The sequence below is a fragment of the Chiroxiphia lanceolata genome, chromosome 30 (genome assembly GCF_009829145.1).
Source record: "Chiroxiphia lanceolata isolate bChiLan1 chromosome 30, bChiLan1.pri, whole genome shotgun sequence".
Classification (NCBI taxonomy): Eukaryota; Metazoa; Chordata; class Aves; order Passeriformes; family Pipridae; genus Chiroxiphia; species Chiroxiphia lanceolata.
The window spans coordinates 1,288,668-1,298,576 of NC_045666.1; the positions used below are offsets into that span (position 1 = coordinate 1,288,668).

At 59.3% G+C, this 9,909-nt stretch overlaps 1 protein-coding gene across 1 annotated transcript; it reads left to right on the forward strand.

Moving 5' to 3' along the window:
• The first annotated feature begins 2,085 nt into the window (after positions 1–2,085).
• On the forward strand, positions 2,086–9,618 carry SMARCD1 (SWI/SNF related, matrix associated, actin dependent regulator of chromatin, subfamily d, member 1). The gene is given in 20 exon segments (XM_032713386.1): positions 2,086–2,140; positions 2,143–2,249; positions 2,324–2,382; positions 2,384–2,541; positions 3,653–3,687; positions 3,807–3,929; positions 4,545–4,665; positions 5,033–5,085; positions 5,152–5,268; positions 5,611–5,670; positions 5,672–5,713; positions 6,004–6,165; positions 6,284–6,381; positions 6,827–6,962; positions 7,287–7,346; positions 7,348–7,410; positions 7,644–7,668; positions 7,671–7,706; positions 7,709–7,746; positions 7,987–9,618. Coding segments are annotated over 20 exon segments (1,602 nt in total). The 3' UTR covers positions 8,041–9,618.
• The last annotated feature ends 291 nt before the right edge of the window (positions 9,619–9,909 follow it).

Here is a 9,909-nt window from a genome sequence, read left to right on the forward strand (position 1 = left end):
TGGGATCCAGTAGGAGCCACCAGCTTAATCCCTGACAACTCCAACCCCTCCGTGGTCTGGGATCCAGCAGGAGCCACCAGCTGGAATTTCACCCGGGTTCACCCCGGCAGCGGCACTTGGAGCACAACCCCTACAGGAACACACTCAGTGGCCTAAAAACTCCCAGCTTCAAAGAGCAGAAGTGACAACGGGCCAGACCAAAGCCTGGGCATCCACAAAGGCCCCGAGGACCCCGTGGAGACGGAATAACAGGGAGTGGGAGTGGGCAGGGAACGCTGAAATGCCAACCCCTCCCAGTCCCTTGGCTCCGCTCCTGTCCCCGTGGCTCCTGGAAATGGCAGAGGAGTGTTTTGCATTTCAAGCAGAACAAAGCTCTGATCCCTCCTGGCCCGAGCTGGAGCTGCAAAGGCCACGGGGTGGGATTTGAACGGGAGCAGGAGAAGAGAAGCCCAGGAGGGTGTTAATGAACCCCATTAACTGCAGCCAGAGCTGCCCCTGCCTGCTCCCTGCTCAGCACATTCCCTGTCCACTCTGCCTCCTTGGACATTCCCAGGGATCCAGGGGCAGCCACAGCTTCTCTGGGAAACTGTGCCAGGGCCTCTCCACCCTCCCAGGGAGGAATTCCTTCCCAATATCCCACCTAACCCTGCCCTCTGGCAGTTTGAACCCATTCCCCCTTGCCCCGGCACTCCCTTGGAAATAGTCTCTCTCCCCCTTTCCTGCAGGTTCCCTTCAGGTCCTGGGGCCACAGTGAGGTCACCCCAAAGCTTTCCCTTCTCCAGGCTGAACAATCCCAACTCTCCAGCCTTTCCCCCTGGCAGAGCTGCTCCATCCCTCTGATCATCTTGGAGCATCCCTGGACTGGCTCCAGCAGCTCCACGTCCCTCCCTGTGCTGGGACCCCCCGAGCTGGAGTCAGCCCTCATCAGCTGATCATCACTAATTGCTTAATTAATGTGCTGTGGATTTGCATCCCTCTTCTCTCTGAGCTCCAGGGAATGGAAACTTAATGTTAATACTTGCAGAAAGTGGCCTTTCCCTTTCCCATGGAGCTCCCTGTGGGACCCTGGGGGAGACGGGAATGGGCATTTGTGCCTCCTCAAGCTTGATCCTGGAATGCTGAGAGATGTCCCTGCCATGTCTGGAGGTTGGAGCCCTTCATCCCTCAGGGACAGACCCTGAGCCCCCAGGAAACACCCCCAATCCCATCCTTCACAGACCCTGTTCCCATTCCCAAACCCCTCTGGATCCTGTGCCCCCAAACTCAAACCCCTGTTCCCATCCCAAAACCCTCAGGACCAACACCCCCAATCCCACCCCTCACAGACCCTGTTCCCATCCCAAAACCCAGGACCAACACCCCCAATCCCACCCCTCACAGATTCTGTTCCCATTCCAAAACCCTCAGGACCAACACCCCCAATCCCACCCCTCACAGACCCTGTTCCCATCCCAAATCCCGCAGGACCAACACTCCCAATCCCCCCTTATACCCTGATTCCCTCTCCTCACACCTCAATCCCTCCCCAGTCCCAATTCCCTCCCCACCTCCTCATACCCCCAATCCCCCCCTCACACCCCAATCCCCCCCAAATCCCCAATCCCCTCTTACACCCTCATTCCCTCCACATCCCCAATCCCCCCCTCACACCCCAATCCCTCTCCACACCCAATCTCCCCCACACCTCAATCCCCCCCAAATCCCCAATCCCCCCTTACACCCCGATTCCGTCCCTACATCCCCAATCCCCCCCTCACACCCCAATCCCTCTCCACACCCCAATCCTCCCCCACACCCCAATACCCCCCAAATCCCCAATCCCCCCTTACACCCCGATTCCCTTCCCGCACCCTCCATTCCCCCTTCACACCCCAATCCTCCCCAAATCCCCAATCCCCCCCCAAATCCCCAATCCCCCTCAACGCCCCCCTTCCAAAATTCCCTCGCCCTCGGTCCTCCCCGCGGTCCTCCCCGCCGCCAGGGGGCGCCGCCGGCGGAGGGCGGGGCCGGGGGCGGCCCCTCCCCGCGTTCTCGCGCGCGGCGCGCGGGCCCGTTTCCGGCTCCGCTCCCTTTGTGCGGGACAAGATGGCGGCGCGGGCCGGGTTCCAGGCGGGGCCCGCGAGCGGCGGCGGCGGCGGCGCCGCTCCGGGGCCGCGCTGGGCCCGGGCGCGCCGGGCGGGGCGGTTCGCATGGGCCCGGCGCCGGGGCAGGGCCTGTACCGCTCGCCGCTGCCCGGAGCCGCCTACCCGGTGAGGCGGGGCGGCGCGGGGCGGGGCGCGGGGCCGGGCGCGGCGGGCGCTGACCGGGTGTGTTCTCTCCGCAGCGCCCCGGGATGTTACCGGGAGGCCGCCTGGCGCCGCAGGGCCCGGCCATGGGCCCGCCCCTACGGCGGGAGCCCCGCGGTGCGGCCCGCGCTGGCGCAGGCCGGGCTGGACCAGGCCCGCAAGCGGCCGGCGCCGCAGCAGCTCCAGCAGGTGCAGCCGCAGGCGGTGCCCAACCGCAACCACAAGTAAGGGACGGGGGGAAACGGAGCGTCCCGGGGTATGGGCACATCCCGGGAGCATCCTGGGGGCATCCTGGGGCACTGGGAGCATCCCCGGGCGGCTGGGACATCCTGGGACATCCCAGGGCAGCAGGAGCATCCTGGAGTATTCTTGGTGCAGTGGGGACATCTGTGGGCACAGGGGACATCCCAGGGCATCCCGAGTTATCCCCGGGCAGTAGGGACATCCCAGGACATCCCTGGGCAGCTGGGATATCCAGGGACATCTCGGGGCATCCCCGGGGCAGCGAGGACATCCCGTGGCAGGAGGGACGTCACAGAGCATTCTTGGGAGAGTGGGGACATCTGCGGGCAGAGGGGACATCCCAGGACATCCCAAGACATCCCTGGGGCAGAGGGGACATCCCAGGACATCCCAAGGCATCCTGAGACCATCCTGGGGCAGTGGGGACATCCCGAGGCTATTGGGTACATGGGCCCAGGCATGATGGGCATCCTGGGGCATCGGATGTAACCCCCTTTCCAAGGGATGTAACCCCCTTTCTGAAGGATGTAACCCCCTTTCCAAGGGATGTAACCCCCTTTCCAAGGGATGTAACCCCCTTTCCGAAGGATGTAACCCCCTTTCCAAGGGATGTAACCCCCTTTCCAAGGGATGTAACCCCCTTTCCGAAGGATGTAACCCCCTTTCCAAGGGATGTAACCCCCTTTCCAAGGGATGTAACCCCTTTCCGAAGGATGTAACCCCCTTTCCAAGGGATGTAACCCCCTTTCCAAAGGATGTAACCCCTTTTCCAAGGGATGTAACCCCATTTCCAAAGGATGTAACCCCTTTTCCAAGGGATGTAACCCCGTTTCCAAAGGATGTAACCCCCTTTCTGAAGGATGTAACCCCCTTTCCGAAGGATGTAACCCCTTTTCCAAGGGATGTAACCCCGTTTCCAAAGGATGTAACCCCCTTTCCAAGTGCTCAGAGGGATGGCAAACCTTGAGGTCAGCAGTTAGTCAGTGCTGCAGGGCTCAGGTAACTGGTCAGTCCCACTGGGGCAGGCTCAGGTGACTGGTGAGTCCCTGCTGGTTTGGGAATTCCCAGATCCGTTCCCATTTTCCCACCTGTTTGTGCCTCTTTCCCCCGGCAGTGCCAAGAAGAGAAGATGGCAGACAAAATCCTCCCTCAGCGGTGAGTGGGAGCCAGGGGGAGGTGAGGAGCCAGGGGAGGTGAGGGAGCCAGGGGGAGGTGAGGGAGCCCAGGGCACTTTGGGGGAGCAGCTTGATGGGAATTTCCATCCTTGCCTGGCTGCAGATCCGGGAGCTGGTGCCCGAATCCCAAGCCTACATGGACCTGTTGGCCTTTGAGAGGAAGCTGGACCAGACCATCATGAGGAAGCGCTTGGATATCCAGGAGGCTCTGAAACGTCCCATCAAGGTAGGGGAGTGCAGGCAAATATCCAGGGGTGTGGAGGCTCCTGGAGGCTCCAGGCAGCACGAGGGCACTGAGGGGTCGTGTCCTGGGAGTGTGGAATGTCGGGAACCTGCTGGAACAGCCAGGGAGTGGGAGCAGCCACTCAGGAGAGGGGGAAAATGAGGCAGCTGAAAACATGGAGCTGAGCTTTAGCAAGGCCTGAGCAGGAGAAGGGAGCCCTGGAGGTGAGAGCTGAGGCTGAGCCGAGGCTTTTCCTCGTGTCCTGGGAGTGTGGAATGTCGGGAATCTGCTGGAACAGCCAGGGAGTGGGAGCAGCCACTCGGGAGAGGGGGAAAATGAGGCAGCTGAAAACATTAAGCTGAGCTTTAGCAAGGCCTGAGCAGGAGAAGGGAGCCCTGGAGGTGAGAGCTGAGGCTGAGCCGAGGCTTTTCCTCGTGTCCTGTGAGTGTGGAATGTCAGGAACCTGCACCCTGGGCACGGCCAGGGAGTGGGAGCAGCCACTCAGGAGAGGGGAAAATGAGGCAGCTGAAACATTAAGCTGAGTTTTAGCAAGGCCTGAGCAGGAGAAGGGAGCCCTGGAGGTGAGAGCTGAGGCTGAGCCGAGGCTTTTCCCCGCAGCAAAAGCGGAAGCTGCGCATTTTCATCTCCAACACCTTCAACCCGGCCAAGTCGGACGCGGAGGACGGCGAGGGGACCGTGGCCTCCTGGGAGCTGCGGGTGGAAGGGAGGCTGCTAGGACGTGAGTGGCAAACACCCCACCTCAGAGGAGACCCTGGCTCTGGAATTGGCACTGAAACCGAGTTTCTTTGTGTCTGAGAGCGCGGCTGGGGCTTGATATCTCCTCCCCGTCTCTGTTTTCCAAGGAGTCTGGTGGTGACGAGCCCGAGAGCCCAGCCTGGAGACCGATGGGTATCCCCATGGCAGGACAATGAGTTGTCCAAAGTTCTTAGAGCTGGGAGAATCCCTGGTGAGAGCAGCTCAGTGTCCCCAAAGCTCTGAGAACCAGGGCGTTGTACATACCCGCTGAGGGGTTCTGCTCCCGCCAGCTCGTCTCTAACTCCAGCCTTTCCCCTTTTTCTGACTTGGAAACTTTGATTTTTTTCGAGCCCACGTGGGTGAATTCAGGTGTTCAGAGCTTACACAGGAGCTGTCGTGCACGGTGGGCTGTGCTTTGAGTGCTGAGACTTGCTGTCCTAACCCCTCTTCCTCCCTGTGTTGCTTGCAGTCTGCTCTGTCCAAATACGATGCCACCAAGCAGAAAAGAAAGTTCTCGTCCTTCTTTAAATCTCTGGTCATTGAACTTGATAAAGACCTGTATGGCCCTGACAATCACCTAGTAGAGGTGAGCTGCTTTTTGCTGTGTTATCTCTGAACGTGGGTCGGTGTTGCAGCTGGTGGGGTTTTGTGTGTAGCACTTGTGACCTGGGAGGTGGGGGATTCTTGAGGTTCCTGGGAGCCAGGAGCTCTTTGAATCCTCCCTTAAGCTTTTCCTCTCACCTGCCGAGGGTCTGATAAATGTATTAACTCTCGTTTCAAGCCCTAAGTGGGAATAATTTGAGCTTTCTCTGGGCAGGGGTGGGATTTACTGGCGAAGCTTCTGGGTGCCCAGCAGCAGGAGCAGAGGGGGTGCAGGGGGAGGCACCACACGTGGGGGGATGTTCCTGAATTCCCTCTCCTGTCCCAGTGGCACAGGACTGCCACGACTCAGGAGACAGACGGCTTCCAGGTGAAGAGGCCGGGGGAGCGTGAACGTGCGCTGCACTGTGCTGCTGATGCTGGATTACCAGGTGAGGCAGGGGGAAAAAATTCCCCCCTGGAAGCGTGGGGAGGCCCTGAGGTTGCCCAGAGAAGCGTGGCTGCCCCTGGATCCCTGGAAAGTGCCCAAGGCCGGGTTGGAGCAAGCCTGGTGCAGCGGGAGGTGTCGGGGTGGGGCTGGGTGGGCTTTAAGGTCCCTTCCAACCCAAACTGTTCCACGGTTCCGTGCTGGGAGCAGCGGTGCCTGGCACCATCTCACCAGTGCCTGGCACCATCTCACCAGTGCCTGGCACCATCTCAGCCCTCCGTGCTCCTCATGCAGCCCCCCCAGTTCAAGCTGGACCCCCGCCTGGCTCGGCTGCTGGGGATCCACACGCAGACCCGGCCCGTCATCATCCAGGCCCTCTGGCAGTACATCAAGACCCACAAGCTGCAGGACCCCCACGAGCGGGAGTTCGTCATCTGTGACAAGTACCTGCAGCAGGTGAGGGGGCCCTGGAGCAGCTCCTGGCCCAGCAGCCCTGGGTGGGTGGGGTGGGCAGAGGGGGGGTGGGCTGCCCTGAGCCCCCCCAGCCCCCCCTCAGCCCACGTCTCTGCCCCAGATCTTCGAGTCCCAGCGCATGAAGTTCTCTGAGATCCCACAGAGGCTCCACGCGCTGCTGATGCCCCCCGAGCCCATCATCATCAACCACGTGATCAGGTGAGGCTGCTCCACGGGAATTCCCCGTTCCCAGGAAGGGCTGGATGGGGAAGGATCACAGGAGGATGGTGTGATACATCCTGGTTTTAGCAGCAGTTCCCGTGTTAACCTGTCATCTGTTTGTTACCATGTCCTCTGTTACCACATCCCTCTTTTCCAGAGGCTTCCCACATCCACGCTTGTCCTTTGCCATAGACAGAAACCTACCTGGAGCAATCACTCCTAGTGCTTTGCTGCTGCTGGGCTGAGGCTGACACTGGCACAGCTTGTCCCTGTCCCTGCCTGCAGTCCACGTGCTGCAGCATCCCAGAGGAGCTGCGTTTGCTCCTTGAGCTACTTCCATTTGAACTACTCCCAGATTTTGCGTTTTTCTTGACCTACTAACTCATTTTGGCTCCTTTCTCGACGTGCTCCCTGATTCTGCCTTTTGTGGGGTGTCCCCCAGTGTTGACCCAAATGACCAGAAGAAAACAGCCTGCTATGACATTGATGTGGAGGTGGATGACACCTTGAAAACCCAGATGAATTCCTTTCTGCTCTCCACAGCCAGTCAGCAGGAAATCGCTGCTCTGGATAACAAGGTAGGAAAAGCTTTTTGGGGTCTGCTCTCCTTGGAGCTGGGCAGGGAAGTGCCTCTGGAGCAGTGAACCTGGACAGGACAGGAGTGTTTGGAAGCTGGAGTGGGGTGAGCTTTTGCTTACAAACTGGTGGCTGCACCTGGGAGTGTAAATCTTAAAGCAAACGCTCCGTGGGAAAATTGGGGAATATTTAGGGCAGGAAACTGGGAACTGAGAGTCCTCTGACAGGTGTAAGTCAGCCAGAATTTGCCCTCTTGTGTTGTGCCTCTTGATGTTTGTGCCCTTTTCCCTCGTTCAGCAGCTCCACTCTGGGTTTGTGTCCTTCAGATCCACGAAACCATCGAGACCATCAACCAGCTGAAGACTCAGCGCGAGTTCATGCTGAGCTCTCGCCCGGGACCCTCAGGGCTTCATCAACGACTGGCTCCAGTCCCAGTGCCGGGACTTGAAGGTAAAAAGCTTGCCTTGTGTGGAAGGTGGATCCAGTCACACGCTCCCCTCATTACAGCGAGCTCCTACAGGGAGAGAGAGAGGCGAGTTCCTGCTTGGAAAGCGAGACTGGAATTGGAGTCGAGCGCAAGAACGTGACCTGAGCGCTCTGAGAGGAAAGGGGAGGGTCTGCTCGGCACAGCCAGAGCTTTTTGCACTCCCTGAGCTGCTGGTGTGTCCCTTTGTGCTCTGCAGACAATGACTGATGTCGTTGGGAACCCCGAGAGGAGCGGAGAGCCGAGTTCTACTTCCAGCCCTGGGGCAGGAGGCCGTGTGCCGGTACTCTACTCCAAGGTGGGTGTCCCTGAGCGGGGGTCCCTCTCCCTGCCTGTCACTCCTCAGGGGTCCCTCTCCCTGCCTGTCACTCCTCAGGGTGCCCTCTCCCTGCCTGTCACTCCTCAGGGCACCCTCTCCCTGCCTGTCACTCCTCGGGGTGCCCTCTACCAGGGGAAGGTCCCAGTTGGAGCCCAGCCTTTCCCAGCTGGGGAAGGATGTTGTGGTGTCCCAGCAGCAGTTACAGACTCAGCTTCTCCTGCAGGTGCAGCAGCGACGGCAGGAACTGGAGCAGGCCCTGGGCATCAGGAACACATAGGGCTGCCCTGCTCCTGCCCAGCAGCACGGCTGTTTGTGGAGACAGAGCTGCAGAGCTCGCTGGTCCAGCTCCCAGGATCCCACTCCAGCAGCGAGGCCCCTGTTCCTTCTCCTGGCGTTGTCCCTGCCGGGGGCAAGTCCAGGACAGCGGGGCTCTCGTGGGGTGTGACAGGCAGGCAGGCTCCACCCAGCACACATTTCTACCTGGTTCTCTTCCTGACTGTTGCCTTGTCAGCCCCGAGGCTTCCAGGAGCCTCCCCGTGACTCCTCATTGTCCCCGGTAGCCAGAGCTGACTTGGAGCCCTCTCCCAGCCCGTCCCTGCCCAGCCAGCAGCGGGCTGTGGCACTCTGGAAGCCTGGCTCTGCTCTAAGGTGTGGCTGGGCTCTTCCCTGCCACGTTTTACAGCCCGTGCCAGGCGCTGTCGTGGGCAGGATGCCGTGGGCTGACATACCTCCCTGCCCTGACCCCCCCTCCTCGGAGGGTGCTGCTGCACTGGGGCTGCCCCACAGGTCACTCCCCTCCTCGAGGAAGTTACTGGACTGTGTAGAGAATTGCTTCTTCCCTTCTCCCTTTTTCCCTGTCCGTTCCTTTTTGTGTTCTGTGACGGGCTGTCCTGGCCGGGGTCACAGGGAGACGAAGTTTTGGCTTCCTGCAGGGCTTTGGAAGCTTGGAGTGATGCAACTCTCTGCCCTTCAGACACCTGCCGTGGGTTCCCAGCAAACCACGTGGCTGCTTGTTTTCCCTGGAGCAGGGAGAGGGGATGCAGCAGCTGCCTGGAGCTGTGCATGGACACAGTGCCGTGGGCTCATTGCTTTGGGGACAGTTGTCCCGTGTCACTTGCTGTGGGGACCAGAGGCTCCCTCGTGTGGATCCGAGGACAGTCCTTGGGAACGGACATTTTTCCAAGCCTATGTGAGTCAGCAGGTGTTTCCATGCCGAAGCTCCTGTGGTTTTTAGTCAAGTTTTAGGTCATGGGGCTGCCATAGGGCCCAGCATGGTTCAGGAATGTACAAATAGATTTACTGTGGGGAGCAGCAGCCCCGATGCCCCTTCATGGAATGAATTACTGGTGGTCAGGCTTAGGAGCACCAAAGCGCCCCAACCCCGGTGTTTCTGCCCGGGACTACAATGCAAATGGACTTGAAAAAGTTGGTCTGACTCCCTTGGATGGCAGCAGGATCCCCTTCCTGCCCAGCCCTCCCTCGGGTGGCCGAGGGGGCTGCTGTGAGCTCTTGGGTGGCCCTGCTGCTCCTCGTGTCGTGTTAACTACATGTCTGTGAGTAATAGACTCTCGACCTCCCCTCTCCTTTGCCCCCTGAAACGCTCCTCTGTGGTACTGGGGGGAAGGTCTTGGTGCTGGAGAAGCAGCCCCTGACTCCTCAGGGTACCCCCACGTGAGGGATGTGCCGAGTCCCTGCGTAGGCGAACGTAGCTGTTGCAGAGTAACTGCTTTTCTTAACTGAATATTTACGGTTTGTTTCCATGACCAAATCTTTTTTTTTTGGTTTTTTGGTTTTTTTTTTGTACGGTATCCTTGTAGACGTCACCCAGTTTTAATAAAAGACTCCTGTGAAGGAAGCTGTCCTCCTCCTTCGTGCTGGCAGCTCCCTGTGGGGGATGACACTCCAGGGAAGGGACAGGATTATCTCCACTTTCTTCCTTTTTTTTTTCCCTTCTCAAAGCCAGCTGGGTTAAGTGACTGGAGAGAAATGTTCCTCAATTTGGCCTTTTATAGCGAGCCCTCCATAGAGGATCTCCCAGCTCACACACTTTGCTAAGCCTTTGCAAAAGTGCTTTTGTGCTGAACAAAGTAACTTGAGCAGAACTGGAATCCAGTGGCCAGGGCTAATAAATCCTGAACTGCCCAGT